General features: G+C 35.9%; 1 protein-coding gene across 1 annotated transcript in view; it reads right to left on the reverse strand.

Moving 5' to 3' along the window:
- Nucleotides 1-6,049: 6,049 nt before the first annotated feature.
- Nucleotides 6,050-22,422, reverse strand: part of KCNH5 (potassium voltage-gated channel subfamily H member 5) — a 311,548-nt gene continuing 295,175 nt past the window's right edge. Inside the window, exon 11 of the mRNA XM_078053792.1 lies at nucleotides 6,050-13,536. Within this exon, the coding sequence (XP_077909918.1) occupies nucleotides 12,589-13,536 (948 nt within the window). The 3' untranslated portion in view covers nucleotides 6,050-12,588. The remainder of the gene's footprint in view (nucleotides 13,537-22,422) is intronic.

Raw genomic sequence — 22,422 nt, forward strand, 5'->3', positions numbered from 1 at the left:
GCATAGTTGGACATACAACTGTCCTTTCAGCAACACCCAGAGATGAATCTAGCAACATCTTCAGTAGCATTAGCTGAAATGCCTCTGTGTGTGTGTGTGTGTGTGTGTGTGTGTGTGTGTGTGTGTGTGTGTTGCACTGTGGAAACCCCTGACAGCAATGTGATAGAGGGGAAGAAACATTGGACCTGGAATCAAGACAACTGAATCTGAATCCTAGCTCCTCTACCAGCTGTACATAGAATTTTGGAGAACCAATTACCATCTCCAGTGCTTGGTTTCTTCGTTTCTCAAAGTAGGTATGCTGCTGATTCAGTTCCAAGGTCTCTTCCAGCTGTAACATGTATGCCAGTTCTGGGTTGTTCACACAGGGCACATCGTTATTTAATCCAGTTATAGCACATTGTGCTAATTTGCGTAGATTAAACAAAATGGATCTGACCTGATAGAGGCAAACTGGGTGTTTTCAGTGATCTTCCAGAAAGCAAAACATTCCCTGCTGGTTGGGAGTAGAGGCACGGACACAAGACTGAGGACTGGGGGCTCAAGCAGGTTCCATTCTGCATCACACTTTGGAGAAAATAGCCCATGGGACCGAAATTTGTCTCATCCTCCTCTTAATGGTATTTGGCACTTGAGTACTTACTCATCCAAATCTATAATATGTTTTTTTATTTTATGATCTTTTATTATTTTTATTATTATTAACATATAATGTATTATTTGTTTCAGGAGTACAGGTCTGTGATTCATCAGTCTTATACAATACTCATGTTTCGAAAGTTCGTATCTTTCTCAATAGATGTATTATCACAGAATTTACAAGGAGAGATTGTAAGTGATTGCTAAGTGTGTGTGTGTGTGTGTGTGTGTGTGTGTGAATGCACATGCGCACACGCGTGTGTGTTTATGTAAGGAAAGAAGGGGGGAAAGGGCAGAGTGGAAAAGGTGTTAATTACCAATAATTTGTGTACTGATCCATTTAATTTTAACTTCCAATATGACACTAATTTTATCTTTTTTCTTTTTTTTTTTATTATGTTATGTTAATCACCATACATTACATCATTAGTTTTTGATGTAGTGTTCCATGATTCATTGTTTGTGCATAACACCCAGTGCTCCATGCAGAACGTGCCCTCCTTAATACCCATCACCGGGCTAACCCATCCCCCCATCCCCCTCCCCTCTAGAACCCTCAGTTTGTTTCTCAGAGTCCATAGTCTCTCATGGTTCGTCTCCCCCTCCAATTTCCCCCCCTTCATTTTTCCCTTCCTACTATCTTCTTTTTTTTTAACATATAATGTATTATTTGTTTCAGAGGTACAGGTCTGTGGTTCCAACAGTCTTGCACAATTCACAGCGCTCACCATAGCACATACCCTGCCCAATGTCTATCACCCAGCCACCCCATCCCTCCCACCCCCCACCACTCCAGCAACCCTCAGTTTGTTTCCTGAGATTAAGAATTCCCCATATCAGTGAGATCATATGATACATGTCTTTCTCTGATTGACTTATTTCGCTCAGCATAATACCCTCCAGTTCCATCCACACCAGCATGGCACTAATTTTATTGCGTATACCAATACAGTGCAATTTATTAGAGGAAAAATATTATAGAAGCTTAAAATAACATTATCAAAGCTAATATATCAAAAGAATATTTTCTCTGAACCCACTGCTTCATATTTTTGTAGTGGAGAGCTTCTTATTTATTAAATGAAATTCAAAACAATTATTTTCAACAAAGACTCAATTCAAACAAGTTCCATAAAATGCACATTTTATTCTGTATCATGAAAAAATATTCACATTTAAATAAAGTGTGAAAAAAACCAAAATAATCCTCCCTGATGAAATATAGTTTATTGTGCTGAAACCCAGAATTCTTTTGGGTTAGAAACTTCCACCTGCCAATTCACTTTTTAAAAAGACTATTTCTTGAGAACAAATTTTAAATGAAGTGATAATCACCACAAACTTCCCAAAACCAATCAAATTTTGATCACACGTATTCCAGAATTGACCCTAAAGTCAAAGTTAAAATATTTTCACACATTCTCTCAGCAATCAGGTGATAGGTTAACAGTACATACAAAATTTCTATATTACACATTGCAGTACCTTTGTTTAAATAGAAAGAAATGATCCGCTAAGCATGAATCAAATTTTTAAAAAAACAAACAAGTACTGCTTAGCATAATGATATTAAAAACATCACATGAAGTTTTTGCATTGTTTCCATGGCCAATACATGAATCAGTCGTTGAAAACTGGAGTAAATTAACCCTAACCCTTATAGAGGCATTTTTAATACCCCAAACTGCCACCAATATGGTCTCAGTAGCAAAGACATTTATGAATTTGCAAAATTAAATTCCCATAGTAACAGTCGTGTTATAGTGAGGAATTTGCATTATAATTTACAAAATTCTGCAACTGGAGTAAACAAAGTCATTAGAACATAGAATAAAGGAAATCTATAGCTTTCAATATATTATAAATATGCACATTCTGATTTGTGTTGTGTGAATATCAAGCAATTCTAGGAGTCACTGCTTTTTCAATAAATTACAGTGAATGTTTCAGGGTAGAAATGGTGCTAGATCCGTTTCCAATTTCAGTGTGGTGACAGTCATATTGTTCCTAATACGAAATGCATGTTCTGTCTTCCTTTAACTGTGAATGGGTTCTAGGGTGGAAGATGACTACTCAGTGGAAGCTGCCCATGCTGCCAACCCAAACAAAACGTAAGTGAATACTGTGTTTATAACCTCTGAAAAATCTCAAGAATCACAACATGAAAACCTTCCCACAGAGATCACAAAACAATCCTTGCCACTATTTTTCTAAATATCGAATATATTAAATAATCTTGATTTTAAATGAAAGTGCATTTGGCTTTTGTATAAACTGAAAATGCATGTTTTTGACAAAATATACCAATATTAAAGACTCAGGCCTATCAAACTTTCTTTGACATGGAATTCAAAATGAATCTATATTGTGATTTTGCATAGCTTGCTAGCTATTCTTTCTGTTTATTCAATCTTGGCCTCATCAGGAATATTTCCTGTCATACTTCGATTGAAAAAAGTTGAGGAGCCAATGAGGGATCCATGACACCAAGAGCTCTGCGATCAACAATAATCTTTGTTGCTTTAGTTACAAAGTCCAATTTCCCTAACTCAGTGGAGAAGAAGGGCATTCACCTTATTGTTACCGAAGATGATTTAGCAGAGAAGGAGGATAAAATATTTGACAATGAAGTACTTAAATTAGTTACTATGAATACTCAATCTGGCATATTCAGACACAGTGTGGATATTTTGGCCTTGACTGGTCTGGTCATTCAACAATCAGTGATTCTGCATGAAGGAGAGAGTGGTCAGACCCTCTTGGCTTTACCCCATAACGTACAGCTCAGCCAGCCAAGTGCTTACAACTGAGCTTCTAGGTCAGAACCAGAGGTTCTAAACTTGGTTGGTGGAAGGAACACTCACATACATATTTATTTTTTTAAAACCCCAATATTTGACAAGCTTTCAAACTGCTTCCTAATGTTTCATTAAAATCCTAACAGTGGTTATGACAATGTGTTATTTCAAAAAATAAATAAAAACTATTTTAAAACATCACACTCAGAAACCAATGATGAGGAAGCAACTGCTAGCCCTACTCTTCTATTTCTTTTCCTCAGTTGTTCTCTGACCAAGTACCTTCATTCAGATGTAATACAAGTCATGACCTCATTTAAATAATAATGCAGTGATAATATAATAGTCAAGGATGAAAGTGAGCTAACTATAAAAAGCTTTGGATAGTATCACTGTGGTCCTCTACCATTGTTATGAAAAAGTGAAATGGTCTTTTCCATAGTTACCTCTGGCTGTGTTATCATCAAAATGAAAAAGATGGTTTGAGCTAAGGATCCCAGAGTGTAATGCTGTAATAACCTTGTTTCTTCTCCTTATCGCAACACATTACCTTTAAAAAAAATCTCAGAGGGTAAGACGAATAAATTACATTAATAAAATTAACATTTTTTCATTAGAGAAAATTATTTAAACTTTCTAAAGGAAACAGACAACAGGCCTATTAAATTTGGAAATAATACAAATTGCCATTCTAAACAGAAATGGTTCATTTGGATAATGCATTTAATAGTCGTTTGGCCAAGAAGGCAACATCAGTGTAATCAATAAAAAGATCTGCATAATCCACTTAAAACTCAGTGCATCAAAAAATAAATTTTAAAAATAAAATCTTTCCAGAGTCTCATCCAAATGCCAATATTAAAAATTGAGAGAAATTATAGAAAAAAATCCTGAATGTCTTTTTTTTTTATTAACATATAATGTATTATTTGTTTCAGGAGTACAGGTCTGTGATTCATCAGTCTTACACAACTGAATGTCTCTTGCTTTCCTTGACTATCATGCATTACCTCCTTAGGTTAAAATTCAATTGGAAAAGAAAGTGTTAATATCAGTGACCACAACTTGCCTCTTACTTATTACCACATTTGGCAATTTACCTTTACAGATTCCTCTCGATTATTAGGAGAAGTGAAGGAAAATTCCATTATTGGGGTGGAGCAGCTTGTGCTTATAACAATTATGACTTCAATCTCTATCATTTACTCTAACCTACCATGAAAAATCAAATATTTACATTTACACTACAGAGTGAAATTTTTAAAAGTTATTTTAATTTCAGGAGCCTTTAAAAGTACATGTCTTGAAAGACTTGGAATTTGTGGTTGGACTAGATGTCCTTGCAATGTCAGTATTCTATAAAAATCTCTCTAAAGTCTGTCTGCCTCTGTTAGAACTTCACCTTTACCACTCAAGAGCTATGCTATCCTAACAAGTTCCTTTATCTGTTACTTCATAGGGTTTTTGCAAAAATTAAATTTGATAATCTGAATAAAGTGTTTAGCACAGCATAAACAGAGAATGAGCACTCAATAAATACAAGTCAAATTCACTTATTTAACTTCTAAGCCTGAAGGTCAAGAAGCAGATAGACTTCATTCAGTCTTCTCTCATCCTTTGCCTTCATAATGTTCCTGATTCCCAGTCCAAATCTCAATGGTCTTGACCATCATAAAGCATGCAAACACACTGGTCTCATCATGAAACTCAAAGGATAGGATATCTCAAGTTAGAAGACAGACCAAAACTCTTACAACATCTGGCACAGTAGGTATTAAAAAATTCTAGCTCATATGTCCCTTTCCTACATAACATGACTCAGAATTTTAATTAGAATATAGGACCAACTACAGATTTTAGTACTATCTAAACAAGTATGTCAGCATAGATGTTGACCTGTTTTCTCTTTACTGAAAAAAATCTCTCACTCTCAAACTTCACCATGCAGTTTAATAAATTTAAATACTCAACAAAGAATGAAAGTGTTAACTGCCTTTCTCTATGTAGAAGATGATTTGTTTGGTTATGTGTGTTTCTGCATACCCCCAAGTGTTTTGAGAGGTAGAGAAGGACAGGAAAGACTGGTAGTAGAACTCCATTGTGTTTCCCTGGCCTCTGGATTTGGGTAAGAGATATTTTGTGCCCTCAATGGATGATTGAGAACCAATTATTTTACATAAAATGCTTTGAAGATTAAACATATTAGTAATAATTCACATGGACACTGCTTAACAACTTGATTTGTTTGATATAATTAGGCATCATAATTCTATTATTTGGTTAATAAAGAATGTTCATTTTTTTAGTGCTTCTCATCCTCACATCCCTTATGGCCCCAAACTGATTTTCAGTATGACTTTTGGAAATATTACCACATACGAGAATTATAAATTAAATTATGAGAATTATAACTTAAATTCCATTATCATGAAAACAAAGTAAAGATCAAATTTATAATTATATAAATGTTTATCTTCATTGTTTCCAATGTGGAAAAAGACCTAGAGTCAAAGAAAAAATTTTATTTTTAAGTCTTTTTTTTTTTTTAAGTTTTTTGGGAGAAAAATTATCAAGGATGGAAAATAAAACCAGTAAAATACAGAGTAAGCATTTTATCCTAATATAAGAAAAGTCTATTGATTTGTAAATGTTAAACATACAGAATAACTCACATTTCCAGGAAGAGAATTACTAACAAAGTCATTATTTGTAGCATCTAAATCTCTAGTTCTGGAAAATATTCTAAATGAGAAAAATTAGGTAAAATCCAGGAGATAAAAAACTTGTAAATTTGTGAAAAATTAATAGACACTTTTGTGGAAGAAAAAAAAAGGTGAGTGGCAAGTGCCAAAATGAAGTAGTGCAAATATTAATATTAAGCTTGTGAGTGATGATTCTGTGAAAATAAAGTTTAGGGAAAATAATTTTATCAAAGATCTAAATTTCACAGCAAAGAGTTTGCATGAAAAACCCGAATACGTGTCTCTATTAATGAGACCATTCTGTAGCTTCATTGTTAAAACTGCATTTTTCATAATTCATCTATGGGTACTAGAAACATCTCACATAAGCACTCTTTTACTTAAGGATGAGAAAAACCGATACTAAAGAAAAATGTACGTACCATAGATATGTTTGAATTTATTACTTGCTCAAGTCCTAGTATTGCATTAGGTTTTATAATTCACATTATTTATTATTTAAGAGTCTTTGACACTTGGAAATGCATCCACGTTTGTCCTTTTGTTTTGTCTGGTGATGTGCCAGTGAGAAAAATAAGCTATAACTATAGAAACGTGGGTGTTATGGTTTTGTTTCTGTTCAAATAAACTTATTTTTGTTGCCCCTCCACATTTTTTTTTTTTTTTGATGACTAATGGCAGATCCAGACTTAGTCAATCCTTCTCATGGAGGAGGCTGCACATACTTATACAGAGCAGTCAATAAAAGTAATGTTTATAAAGCAATGTACACCAGTAAAGCTAAGACTATAGAAAAAATCTTATATAAACTCACCAGACTCAATCTGATGCACCCATAAGCATTACCAATGACATGCTTAGATCTAAACTGTGACCACCATCATGCTCCTCTTTGTAGATTTGTCCCAAAGGTGGAAATGGAAATTCTGTCTTGGACTTTTGTGAGCTCACATAGCCTGGCACTACTAACCTATTTAAAACCTGACTCTTGTTTTTATTCTGTGTAGCTCCACACACATCACCTCTTGGTTTATTTTCCTGGACCAAGATAAGAACATTTCCTATAGTGTCAATTTGATCTGTATCAACCCTCTAAAAAAATTATATGTGTCATTCCATAGTTGTAAGAGTTTTTGTTACCTGAGTGGTAACAACATGTAGGCTGTAAGTACAAAGTTTACACTGAGAGCAAGTTGATTGAAAATATTTATTTACATATGTGTGAAATACATATGTAATGCAACTGTGATTTGGAATGCCATGGGCCTATCACAGTGGATACAAATATAAATGTTATCAACTATTTAGCAAATAAATAAAAAATGTTAGAATGGATAGTAAAAAGTCATGGTCAGTGATGAACGATCCCCTTAAATCTCCCTTAATATTTCTTAAATATATCAGGCATTTATAACTAATCCTTCTTTAACTTGAGAAATTGTGTCTGCTTTCAAAATGATGCCTAATTCCTAATTTGTAGTAATAGTTTTAAAATTCTGATACAACGGAAAGATTAGTAAGAGATCGAAATGTCTCTTATAGTATGTAAGATTTGCCCCCCCTTGTTTCTAGGTGCTCTTGTTATTTTCTTTATACCAAGGGTCACCACATAGGTACTGACGGCAGGTTTGAGTGTATTCTTTAGGATACAAGACTGTCTTTGCAGACTGAACAAATGTTAACAAAATGAATCTCATTTTCAAAAATAAAATGTTTACATGTTATCAGGGGCTTCCTAGAGTTATCAATGTTACTAATCACATATTATAACTTTTTAAATTAGAATATTCTAATTTAGGACACAATAACATAGGTGGTTTTTTAAGGTAATTCAAATGGTTTTCCTTTTTTACCTTTTTTTTTCTAGTTCAAGATATACATTGAAAAATCGATTGGTTATTGGAAAAGCTTCTTTCACAATTAAGAATTTTGTTATAAGAACATCTGTCCATGTGGAGCCATGTATCTTGAGTAAGTCATGATTATTTTTATACAAAAATTTGAAAGATGAACTGCTCTGTATCATGAATACTCAACAATTTTTTTTTACTTTTTCTCACAAGATTGAGAATTTCTGCTGAGCAGTATGATTAAATAGAATAAGCAAAAATCATAATATTTACATGTCTTTTTCTCTTCTTTCTCTCTTCTCTCCAAAGACCTTCACTCTTTCCATGTTTATTTAATTAGTAGTTCTAAATTCCCAGACAACTTTCTTTTGCTCACATGCCAATGACTAATAATTTTTTAGCCATCAATGCCTTTCCCCACCAACCTCTGACCAGAGAAATCTCTAAACCCTACGAAAATATTTAAAGAGTGTATCTCAGCTGATCTTCTATGAAAGAAAGAAAAAATTAATAATTTACCTTCATGTGATTTTCATTTGAGAGGAAGATGATTTCCCACTGACCTAATATCATCTTGATGTAAGAATGGAGCAGTTCTTATCTTCATTTTATTATTTATTGGTGGGGAATTGAAGCCCAGACACACCAAAGAACAGTTAATTTGCCCAAAGTTACACTGTAATTGTGACAAAGCTAGATTCAGACTCCAAGACAGAGCTCAGATACTAATCCTCGGATGTTTTCCAAAAAAATTGTTCTCCTCTCCCTTTCCATCAAGACCACAAGAGAAATATTCTTATATGTAACAAAATATTAAAACACAACATTCACATAATTACAAAATATTCATATTTTAAAGTTTTCCATGTATGATATGTACATTCTAGATAAATTTTCTCATTACCTACATAAAATTTTGGAAAAGAGACAAATAGCTTAAAAGATAAAAATTATACAAGATAGTAGAATTCATTAAGAATATGACACATAATTTCACCAGTACCAGCCACTGCACACTTTAAAAACAGTCACTGCTCTGAAGATTAATTTTTTTAAAGTTTTCTAAAAGAATTTAGTAATTTAAAATAGAACAGCAAATGGGCCAGATCTCAGGAGAACAAAATCTCCTTAAATTTAAAGGAAGCTGTGATTTGCATTTGGGTTCCAATAGGATTAATTTTCAAAATGGCATTTTTGTTAGTGGTCATAATTAATATTCTTGTTAACATGCTGGGAACTCCAGGAGTATATGCCTGTTCTTAAAAGCAGTTTAAAATCCCAAATTTTCTAATTCTCTTGCTCTGATCTACATACATTTTTTTAACTGAGTACTTAGGACAATTTTACTTCTGTACTTAATGTGAGATGAAACTGGTGTCATAATAAAAATTTTCCATTTTAACAATGATGTATATGTCTCTATTCAACATCTATGCCCAAACCATTCTGAGTACTATTTATGTCATTGTGGGACACTAGCAGCTTTGGTATTGTCATCTGCCATTTGTGTGCCTGTGTTCTCTCTATCATAAGCTCTTCCATCTACTAGATCATATTTAGTGCAATAATATCCTAATACAGACTGGCAAAACTTGTCGTTACAATGCACAGCTCACATTTCCGTTTTTGTTTGACTTTTGCTATTACATTACAACCACCTGTCCAGGGTACAGCATCTGATCTTCTATATTATCATAGAAAAATATTGAAGGTATGTAAGTTGCTTTGGAAAATGTTTGGATTGGAAATACATATCTATTTACTCCTACTAGTACATTGTTCAGAAATATAATAATAAAAATTTTATTCTGGATGCACTGAAAGCATCTATACAGTGTAAGAATAAAACATGCAGTCGTCTGGTCCCCCATGTGCTGGCTGAGGCAACACAGAACAGGACTCTATCATTATTGCACGTATTAAAGCAAGTGTTCACCCTTCATTCAAATCTGAGTAAGTTCAACTGGTAAGAATTGCAGAATCTGGGAACCTAAAAGACTATATACAATGTTTGCTGAACACATGCATTTCTGCTGAAAAAGCAGAGTGCATTCAGCACCTCGTCGTGCATGCACATAGGAACACAGGTGACTGGAAAAGAATACTGTGATAACTGCACCATAAACAAGCAATTGATACTTTTTCCCCCTTGGTGACAACCTGGAGGAGTTCAAAACCATGTTACTTGCCCATGTATATGAACAATAATATCATAGGTCAGTTGAGTCAATGGCAGAACACAGCAAATATTTGCACCACTAATAAGCAAAGGCGTGGATTGCAACATCAAATTGCCCTGCTGTTCTAGTCATTCTGATATAGCTTTACACCAATGGTTATTTTTTTGAAGCATGTGGCTGAAGTTTGACCATTTCTATATGCAGATTATCTTTACCATTCACTCACCTTTAAAAGCTTAACCAAGCTTGTCTCATACATGGTTAAATAGAAAAATACCCTGAAATTCAATAAATGTCAGAGGTCAAGAAAAAAGTACCATCTTCACCATGAAAGCAACTTAAATCTCCATTTCAAGGCTGATTCCTTATACTGTGAGTACCTCATTTTCTTGTGCCTGTGGTAGGTAGATGTTGTAGCATAGCATGGAGACATGCTCCCCTGGAAACTTCCATGCTGAGTAATGGAAGTTGTGGGCACAAAGAAGGGGAAATGGAACCCATGGCACATAACATCTGTTCTGAGACTCCTGGATTAAAGAGGCACATTTTGTGGACATGTGAAGAAGCTCTAATAGAAATTCTAAAATATCAATTGTTTTTATAAATTACTTTGTTCTGCACTTCTCCAGTCTGATTGCGATAACTTGTCTTTCAGTTCTGGTGGTTTTATTTGGGGATGCTGGGAGATAGTTAGAAAAGCTCATAAAAATGGCAACAATAGGTCAAAATAGCTCCTTTGATTTTGCTATCATCTTGTGTATGTTGTTAACATATATGTACAGATGCTCCGATAATGTACAAATTACTGGAATATATTTTCGACTTGATGCAAACAATAACTTCCCTGTTTCCACAATTAAACGTCATGCATGCACCAGTTTAAAAGTATGCCTCTTTGATCAATTTCACAAAATATACTTTGGTCAAAAGAAATAAATTTTTCTGGGTTCTTACAAATGAACATGTATTTTATTCTCAATACATACCATTTAAGGGACTAGCTATACACAACTCTTTGTGACTTTTTTTTTAGTTGATAATAGGCACTTTCTAAGAAGAGGATTTATGACTCAAAGACCCTGAAATTCAGTCTTTAGTACCCCCCTTTCCTACATGGATCTGCCTGAGCCACAGTAGTCTATTATATCAGTTCAGCAGAAGTCCTGCAGTAGAACTGTGTGCAAAAAAAGCTTTAGAAAATTGTAACCAGGATAAAATTATAGAAAAGCAGTTATCTGAACTGAGCAACTTGACATCAACTTCTTAGATTTTTTTCTAACCATGTTTCCTGTGTTATCCCTATAAACATTGTTAAGAAACATGTGTGAACAATTCTGTACCTGTGTTTCACCCTAAGTTACAGATATGCTACAAAAACTTCTCTATCTGTTTACATTCTTTTTTATTTAGATCATTATAGTTAAAATTTTGATGTGATTACTTAAATGTGTTTTGTTTGTTTCTTTGCCAAGAGCCTTTCAACCTCACCTTTGAACAAGTTTTAGAAACACAAATTGAGAACATTCATCACATTTGGAAAACCAGCATCACTAACGTGAATTGCTAAAAGGCCCTTTTACCCTGTGGTGCAGTTTTTCTATAATAATATATACTATATTAATAGTTTCATATTTATGGGGTTGATAAAATCAGCTTATAAGATGGCAGCTATTCTCCAAGACGGAGGGAGTAGGGATTTCCTTACATAAGAGTTAATGATTACTATCTAAGTACAGTGTTAAAAAAGGAGAGGTATAGTTGAGCGAAAATGCAATTCATGCACAAAACTCATAGCAATACGTTCTCAATATCCCACACTGCTATCTGATTTAGGCAACAAAACAGTCATTTAGATGGAGCAAACACTGCCTATTGGGGAAAATAACCTAACACTAAGTTACAGAAAAATATCCTATGAAAAGAGATTATAAAATGGTACCAACAGTCTAAAAGGTTGAAGTCTCCCTTGGCATTAATCTATAATTTTAACTTAACAGAACAGTGAGAAAATGACAGTTCAATATACTCAGCCTGAGATCAAATTTGTCATGGCAACATTGGCAGGTTGGACCCTGATTCTTCAAATATTACATTGCCTTGGTTAACAAAAATCATACTTTTTTTGTATTAGAATAGAGACTATAAATAAATGTAAAGTGTGCATGCAGTCAACTGCATAATATACAAGCACTATCTATGTTTTAAATAATCATCTTCTTTGGCAGGCCAGAATCCAGCTGGACATGCAATATTTACATATCAAAATCCATACTGTGTTCATCATATTGAAAGCAAGTGAAAATATATATATATATATATATATATATATGTATATACTGTATATACACACATATGTATATAGATGTATATACTGTTTTTAATATATTAACAAATATATATGTATATATATATATATATATTAAAAGTGCATTTCATCTTTGTCAGATTCAGGTGACTCAGGCCTTGAAACACTAAAAATATCCTGACATGGTATTTGGGGAGGTACTTGGAGAGGCATTTGGGATTTGGGAGAAGAGGTCTGGGGCACGCTTTTTTCGGAGAGTATTTTTAAAATTTCTGCCACCTGCTTTTCCAGGGCAGTCATTCTGCAGCTTAGCAGCTGAATGTCCTCTTTGAGTTCATGCTTGACTTCCTGCAGTGTGGTTTGTAAGGCCTGCTCTGGGATGGGATAAAAGGGGTGCTTGGCATCAGCCTGAATCGGGCTGTGCTCCAGCGGACTTCGGGCCTCTCCGGCCTTATCCAGACGAAGGTCACTTTTTGTAATCCCACTGTCACAAGAATCTGTTTTCCGTAATGGGTTTTTAGTAACGCTGTTCTCGGAATCGCTGCCCTTGGGGTCCTCTGACAATAGCCCCATCGACTCGGCTTTCGTGACGTTATTCCAGTCTTCCTTTTTCTCCTCGTGCGCCCCCGTGTTATTCTTGAGTCGCAGCCATCCCCTCCCATTTCCGTTCTTCATCCTGATCGGGCTGTTGACTTTGAGACATTTGGGGTCAGCACCGCCATTGGGCTTGAGTTCCATGGCATCGCGGTTGTTTTGCTTGAGGGACTCGCTGGTTTTCACGTAGGCCAGAGACGTCTGGATGGGCGTGATCTGTGACACGGTGACCACGCTGGTACCCGTGATGGAGGCTCCATTCTGTAAGGAGCGGCTCTCTACCTGGAGCTGGTTCCGCTCGGGGTCGCTCTGGGTGGACCCCTGATTCCGCAGCTCCTTCTGCTGCTTGAACTTCTGGAAGAGCTTTCGGACGGGGTGGTCCACGGGGATGCTGAGGGTGACCTCGTTCTTCTGCCTGAGGCGCTCCTCTTCCTCTTTCTTCACGTCACTGATTTTTCGGAAAATGATCTGTGGAGGGGGAGAGACGTTCAGAACATGATTATAAACATAGATGGACTTACAATTGTGTGATAGGGTGCTGGATAAACTTTGTTTTACTGAGGAAACCTCGCAGGGTAAGATCACTTCGGAAGGGGAAAAAAATACCCCAATGCCATTTAACAGATGCAGTATACTGAAAACTCACCATAGGAACACTGACTTAGCTCATGTTGTCCCACTCACTTGCATAGGGAAGGGGGAATGTAATGGAAAGACAACTGAAGAGAGGTACTTGCTTTCTAGTTTATGTTCTCGTTTAATAGGAAATATGTAAACATATATGTTAGTATATGTGTGTGTATGCATATTATGTGTAAGGAAATACAGTAAATTTCCTTGAAATACATCATTATTTTTTGTATGTTTTCCTTTTATATACATATATATTCAATACCATTTTTAATAACATCCTCTGCTTAGGGGTCAAATTATGCGTTCCAGGCTATAAAAGTACCAAAACGTTAAGATGGTTTACTAACATAGCACCAGTGTTGGGTCGGGGAGGGATTACATTTATTTAGGTGGCTGCAGAGGGCAGAACTAGGATCTGTAAGTAAAAATTCCCAAGAGGCAAATACCAGCTGAATATATACTTCATTTCAAACTGCTATCTATTCATTGAATAAACAGGCTTCAAAACTGACGAACTTCACACCACTAAAGTATCCAAACAGAAGTAAGAATGTTGTCCATGTAATACTGTCACAGGGTGGGAGATTGGACTCCTCAAATTTCAGTATTCTTTAAAATTGTTTTTTTACTGTTAGTATTCGTTTTTCTCTTATCATTATTCCAACCTACATATGGGCTTTTCTTACCTTTTGAAATATTATAAACAATTTCAGTGTAAAGTAAGTGTTTCTCCCATTCAGACTTTAACTTGTTGCCTCAGAACTAAGTATTGTTAATAGTTTTCTGTGCATATTTCCAGAAGTTTTTTAATTTTTTTAATTCCAGTATTGTTAACATACAATGTTCTGTTAGTTGCAAGAGTACAACACAGTGATTCAACACTTCTGTACGTCACCCAGCACCTATCACGACAAGTGCACTCCTTAATCCCCGTCACCTGTTTCACCCACCCCCCACCCATCTCTCCTCTGGCAAACATCAGTTTGTTCTCTATAGTTAAGAGGCTGTTTCCTGGTTTCTCTCTCTCTCTCTCTTTTTTTCCCCTTTGCTCATTTGTTTTGTTTCTTATATTCCACATGTGAGTGAAATCATATGGTATTTGTCTTTCTCCGACCAACTTATTTCACTTAGCATTATACTCTCTAGCTCCATCCATGTTGTTGCAAATGGCAGGATAGTCTTTGTTATGGCTGAATAATATTTCATTGTATATGTATACCACAATGTCTTTATCCATTCATCTATCAGTGGACACTGGGGTTGCTTCCATAATTTAGCTATTGAAAATAATACTGCATGCAATAAAGAGGGATGCATGTATCCTTTGAATTAGTTTTTTTTCAATTTGGGGGGTAAATTTAACTATAGAATTAAATACATAATGCATGTGCTGTTAGATAGGTAACCACAAATAAGTACGCATAAATTTCATTTATAATGTCTTTTGAAAATAATACCAGGAAGAACTTGTAACTCCATCAAGAGAAGTAAAAGTGTTCACCATGTAAGAAATCACCACTCATATTACCAGAGTTAGACGTGAATTTAATGAGTGTGAGATTTTTTGCTCAGTCTCCTTCTGAAGAACAAAATAACTGCAGGTGAGGGCTATAAGGAAAATTCAGAAGGGAGTTATATTAGATACAGTGCTCTCAGAATCAGACAATTTTATGAGGCTGGCAAAATTACTTACCTCATCACCCTCTCTCATTAACTTACTGGTTAGATTGGAGATATATGTGAAGTCCACGGCATATAAAAGATACTCAAAATATGTTGGTTCTCTCCATTGAAGTCTCATAAAATACTTTCTATTTGAAACCAATTCTATCATCTCTTGAAGATTCAACAGCTTCCAGAGTAACATACAAACATCGATTTATACTAGAAACCAATACTAGTGATGGTCACTTAACAGAAAAGTTAGGGAGATAGCAATTCTCTAAGAGCACACTTTCTAAATTGAGATTGATGCACTAAATACAGCTTATCAAATGGTAATGATTTGTATTTTAAAATAAATATTCTCTAAATTCAATAACTGTCTATGAAGACCAGCATATTTTTCCCTCTCTAGTGGCACATGAAATTGGATCTTTTTTTTTTTTAAGATTTTATGTATTTATTTGACAGAGAGAGAGAGAGCAAGCACAAGCACGGGGAGCAGCTGTGGCAGAGGGAGAAGCAGGCTCCCCATTAAGCAGGGAGCCCGATGCAGGGTTTGATCCCAAGATCCTGGGATCATGACTTGAGCTGAAGGCAGATGCTTAACTGACTGAGCCACCCAGGCACCCCGAAATTGGATCTTTTTAAATGATGTAATACTAATCTGAAAGTCTGACATCAAAGCTCCAGCAGTTTAATTAGAAGTTTTTCAAAGGGTTAACATGTTTCTCATGCTTCCTAAGTAAACAGAGCTTATGCTGAGCCTTCAAGATATTAACACTCTTTGGGATGAGACAGATCCAAACATGGAAACACAGATACCATGTTCCTATTCCATCCCTTTTCATTGAAAAGGTACTCAATTTGGTTTTAGGAACTGACATGAGGGGACAAATGACTGGCCACACCTTCCTTCCCACTCAACTCTGACCTTTTTGTTTGTTTTTTTAAAGGTAGCTCCTTAGCCTTGGATAGATATAACCCTGGTGCAATGTAGTAACTGAGAGTCACCTTTACATTTACAATAAAAGGATCTATTTCAAACTCTCAACAAAGGAAGGCGGGTGATTGGCATGTAAGAATGTTAGATAAAATGCAGGACATCCATGCAATATTTGGGACATACTTTATATGGAAAAATCAGACATTATTTATCTGAACGGGACATATTTATATTTTATTTTATTTTTTTAAAGATTTTATTTATTTATTTGACAGAGAGAGAGAGAGAGTGAGAGCAGGAGCACAAGCAGGGGGAGTGGGAGAGGGAGAAGCCTGCTTCCCGCAGAGCAGGGAGCCCGATGCGGGGCTCGATCCCAGGACCCTGGGATCATGACCTGAGCCGAAGGCAGACGCTTAACGACTGAGCCACCCAGGCGCCCCAAGGGACATATTTATATTTTAAAACAGATTCGTTGTTTACCTGAAATTTAAATTTAACTGCATGTCCTGTATTTTTGTTTGCCAAATTTAGCAATGCTACTGGTATATAATAGACAAAAATATTACTATCTCTGTAGTGTCCATGTGTACTGCTGTGTGAAGCTCACAGTTTTCAGAAATTATAATAAAATATTTGGTGTCCCCGGAACTGAGAATTTGTTGGTATCTTAGGCTAGAGTTTTATGTTTTAAAATTTCAATATAATGGGTACTGATTGTTTACAGTTATTGTGTGCTTAGCAAGTTTAGAATGTTTAATGATTTAAGCCCATGTAAAACATCAATGAATAAGCCTTTGCAGTTTCCCTGACCACCACCTGGCCCCTCCCCACAAACCAAGAGCAAACAAAGGTGTCTGCACTGCTACTATTAAGCTGAGACCAGAGACTCCAAATGCCGAACCAGCTAGTACAAAGGGAGTCCTGTCACAGAACCAGGCAGCCGGTGTGCATCAGGGCACAAATGAGACAGAACCTGCGTTGGCATATTTGGCCACCATGAAGATACAAAAGGAACGGAGAAAGAGAGAGAAGAGAGATTTGGGATATCAAAATCCTCAGTGCTGCACGTTGTTCCTTTCCCCCCATCTCTGCACTCCAGAGGGCTAGGAGGTGAGGTGGTACTAGATGTAACCCCCGGAGCTTGACAGGTACTTATGCACATTCAGACAGGCCCTGACTTCTCATCTGGAGTTTGCAGAGCAGCAGGACCCATGCATTTACTCTCCAGAGCCAACAAAGCATGCTAGAAAAGGCATACACCCTCTTTAGAGGGGAAAGGTCCGCCTCTTTGTGTCTACCCACACTTCTTGTGTGCCTGGGGGGGCATGGCTAGGATCCCCATGGGCCCGGGAACTACAGAAGGTAGACAATTGTGATTTCAGCCCCATAGAAGCCGGACGAGGCAAAGGTACTCCATGGGGTGGGAGAAGTTACTGCATTCTGTGGGACACCTGCTGACAAGTCTCAGACCATTAAATATGCCACACAGTAAATAGTGCCCAGTAGCTGGTGCAGCCGGCTCAAAGGCCAACACTCTGAGGAGTTGCCACAAGCCCTCCAGGTCTCACAGACAAGCCCTGGGTGTGAAGTGGACCCCCTTCCCTTAGTGGGAGGCCCACAGGAAATCATGAGCCCCGCGAAAGTAAAAGCAGGTGCAGAGGGAAACCTGGGAAGAGAGAGTCATGAGGAAATTTCTTACCCAAGCTACAGAATTTGACCTGGAGCCCAACTGAAAACAATAATACTTGGATTTGATCAACTATTTACCATAACCAGGCTATAGAATGGAAATTATGACTTATTAAAAGTTTGCATATAGCAAAGGGTCACTTCCACACATGTATTATCTCATTTAACTATCATAACTACTCTTTGATGTAGGTCTTATTATTCTCATGTTACAGAACAGCAAAGTGAGGCATGGAGAGTTGATTTGGTGGTTTGCTGCAGGTCACCCAAGGAGTAAGTGGCCAGGATAAATCCAAGAAGTCAGACTGCAAGCAGTCCTAACCATTACACTCTACTGCAGCTCTGTAAGGTAATTTTGACACTTCTTCCTGGGCCCCCCAAAGATGTGGATAGTTGAGTGGGTAAAGTAGGGAGTGATACAGCAGTTTCACATCCAACAGATAACCCTTCACAGAACATTTGCCATGGAGAACCATCCCTGAAAGCAGTGACTTGAAGAAAGGACCGCAGCTCTGTGCTTGCTAGGGAGGGTATTAGGAGAGACAGCTTCTAAGCTCTCCTCATTCTCAAAGGCAAATCCAGTAGGCTGGCTTCACTCTATTTCCCTTTAAAATACATGCTGCCATTTTGTAGCTTCCTGTGCTCTTCAAGGCAGCTCTTGTGTTTTCTTCTAACTTGCTTCTACTTAAATATATTACCTTTACCAAAAGCAGGGGGCAGGGCGGGTCAAAAGGTGTAATTTTCCCTGGACTCTAATACCATTCTTGATCCCACTACTACCTAGATTCATTTATTTATGGGGGCAGAGATTTTGTCTCTTTTGTTACGTGTTGTATCTCTTACAACAGCGTTACATTGAAAGTCCTCAATAAGTAATGTTATTCATTAATTCAGTAACCTCTCATACATTCAGCAAAGTATGTTTGTGATAGGTCTATGAATAGAAAATACTACCAACAGGAAGATTTTCTACTTTTTAGAAATTGTTTTTCACTCACTAAACAATGAATCAATGCTATCTATATTATTGTAATTGATCATTAATGTCTACTCTTATTTCCTCATTTGGAGGCAAACACTACATCATCTACCTCCTGGCATCCTAGCACCTAGCCCACGGCTGGACACAAGTAGATAGTTAACAAATGCTGGCTGAATAAAATCACATTCAAACCTTTGACCCACAAATCAATCATTAAAATACTTCAATGAGAACCTATCTCCGATTTCCATTGTAAGGATGCAATAACATCCATTAAGAACTTATTTTCCAGTTGGTGACAATGCCACACTTTCTTAATGCAAGGTAATAGGCACTGAAATTAAAAACAAAGAAATGAAAAATGAAGAGATGATTTTATCATGTTTACAAGGTTTAAAGACTAATTACCTACTGAGGTACCACCACCAGTTGAACCATGTCTTATATGTAAAGTATGATAGCTTTTTGTTCTGTCTTAAGTTATAAAAAATGCATTATAGACCAAGAAAATAAAACAGCAGTGGTGCCTAATGGAAGTAACTCACTACATTAAATGTAATAGGCCCTCTCTATAAGTTCTCATTGTTTTAAAGATAACTTTATGACCCTAGACTCCAAATTTAAATAACAATGTATCTTTATTACTAAGGAGACTAAATTTCATCATAAAAATAGCATGGTAATTATTCTACATTACCATTACAAGCATGAGCATTCTCAAACATATTCTGCTGAATCCTTCCTTTTAAGAAGTGCTTTTTACTTTAACTTTTTAATTATGCATATAATAAAATGGTTCAACTTAATAACAGAATGGAAAGATGGATAAATTTTATTTAGGTAAGCCCTTTAAAAAGATGTTTTTATTTAGATTGTAAAAACTAGCCTTTGGCAATTGAAAGATCTGCAAACAATAAGCATTTTCGTAATTCAGCTGATTCCTATATGGGCAATGTGTCATACAGAAAAGAAAACATTTCCTGCTAAATAAACACATAAGTTATATAGATTAATTTTAACCAATTATTACACAGAAATCTCTCTCTGACAAATAAATAAATAAAATCTTTAAAAAATTAGTTGTATTTCTATATTTTTCTCTGGAAAAAAAAATTTTAATTCCCCCAACGAAATCATTTTAGAAAATGTGAAAGAATCTGAGTGTTCATAGAACACATGAATTAAACAATGTAAAAGAAAACATGTATATCCATGATTCTCAACATGGTATTAAATCAGCTTTTAAAAATCTAATATTTGGGGTTTTTTCTCAGTATTAATAACCTAAAACTCTTGCACTTGATGTACTCTGTGTCTTATCTTTTGCAAATCAAATTGCGGATGAACACCACAAAAATTAAGGACAAAATCAAAAAAAGAAAAATCATGAATCAGGCTGTGACACGTTTATTGGTAGAATGCACAATACCTGTACTGTTTCTATCAGCAAAGAGGTTTATTTCATTTAATCTTTTCTTCTCCGTGCTTCATTATGTTCTGTGGAGCCCATGCTGGAAGGTTTAATTTATTTAAATGATAAAAGCTTCTTAAACTTAACAGGGAGCATGGCCAACTGAGCTTTCCATTTCGAAAGTAGGACATTTGATCATAAAAGTGATATCAAAATTGAATAATTTGAATGTGTACTGAACTTTGAAATCCAATAAAGGCAAGGAAAAAAAGGGCTAGAATCATTTGTTTAATGACATGGATTTAGTGTTATATAATTTGAAGGAAGATAGAGGAGTTTCCCCTCAAATGGCCCATCACTTTCCAGATCTGTGAATCTAGGGAATTGACTAGGAATTTATAGCCGTAAGTGATCAGGCAGAAGCTCCGGTCCATCTGACTCTTATGGGATCTAGTTGGTTTTGTTCTTTGGTTCTTTTTACTGTTTCTATAAATTTAGTCACTAATTCTACCTCTAGATCTTTCAATCCATTCCAAGCTAAAACTAACTAACACAACAAAGCAGTATTTATTAAACACCATCATGTACCTAACAGAGGCTATAAGCTCATCTTAATGAAGGCCACAGTGATGGGGCTGGGGCAGATGGTCATTCAGTAAATTTAGATGTGTGAAGGAAGGGTAACAATGACACATCACACTCTATTTTGAAATATGGCTGCCTTGCTTTACTTCAGCCACTCATAAGTCTGTAAGCTCTTCAAGGACAAGGAATGTGTTACAGATCCACTTCAGCCTCTTAGGTCCTAAATAAATCTTGAGGAATTAACTAATTAACTGATAAGTGTAAAAAGAAGGGAGAAGGAGGTGAGTTGAGAGAAAAAAGGAAAGAAGGGAGGGAGGAGGATGGGAGAAAAGGAGTATCTTTTGATTTTGTTAATGTGTCAGGTAATGCCTAGTATGGATGTGTGGTTAGTAAGATGCAAATGCAAAACATCTTAGAATTACTAATACTATTCCTGAATTTACTAATGAAATCTTCTAGGCCCCATTTTTCCTTACCATATAAAAGGGTGTTATATGCAACTAATGAATCATTGAAACTAATGATGTAGTTTTTGATGTATGTTGGCTAACTGAACATAATAAATAAATAAATAAAAGCAAATTTTTAAAAAGATCATTAATCTCAATTTTCCAGGCTATCATAAATACGAAAATGTATTTTTAATAAATAACAAAACATATATTATGAACCCCATTACTAGTGTTAGCATAACTCTGAAATAGTTGCTCAGTATTTTTCTATTACTAAAGGTTTTTTTGTTTAAGAAAAATAATGAAAGAAGGAAGATAAAGTCTTCAAACCACATAAATGGCTATTCCAGGGTAAAGCTGGCAAGATTAGATTCATTGTTTCAGATATGTAATCCACAAATTGCCCTCCCTGCCTCAATTTCTAGTCTCACTTCCCCTCATTCCATTTTTTGCTATTGTGTATCAAATATCATAGTTTCCCAGGCAAAAAAAAAAAAAAAAATCACAGAATAAAAGTAAAGCCCTTTAATAAAACAGCTAGCCTACTGTGGCTCAGTTCAGCCTGCCTCTCCAACCTGGTTTCCTTCACTCCTCATTTGATCTCCACGTACCTGACACACTCAATCACTTTGAGATCCAGAATCTGTGATATTGCAAATAGTGTTCTCTCGCTTTCCCTTCACTTGCTGGGGAACTCCTACTTAGCTTTTAATACTCAGCTCAGCTGTGCTCTCCTTTATGAGGTACGACCCAAAACAACATAAAAATTCGGAGCCTCTAACATTATCCTTAATGGTAAAATACTGAAAGCTCTCTCCCTAAAATGGGGAAAGAGGTAAGTATGCACCATCTTGCCACTTCTATTCAACATTGTAGTTGAAGGTTCCAGCCAGGAAAATTGTCAGGAAAATGAAATAAAAGACATCCAGAATGAAAAAGAATTAAAACTATCTCCATTCAGAGATGACACGGTCATGTATATAGAAATTCCTGA

Source organism: Halichoerus grypus, chromosome 8 (genome assembly GCF_964656455.1).
Source record: "Halichoerus grypus chromosome 8, mHalGry1.hap1.1, whole genome shotgun sequence".
Classification (NCBI taxonomy): Eukaryota; Metazoa; Chordata; class Mammalia; order Carnivora; family Phocidae; genus Halichoerus; species Halichoerus grypus.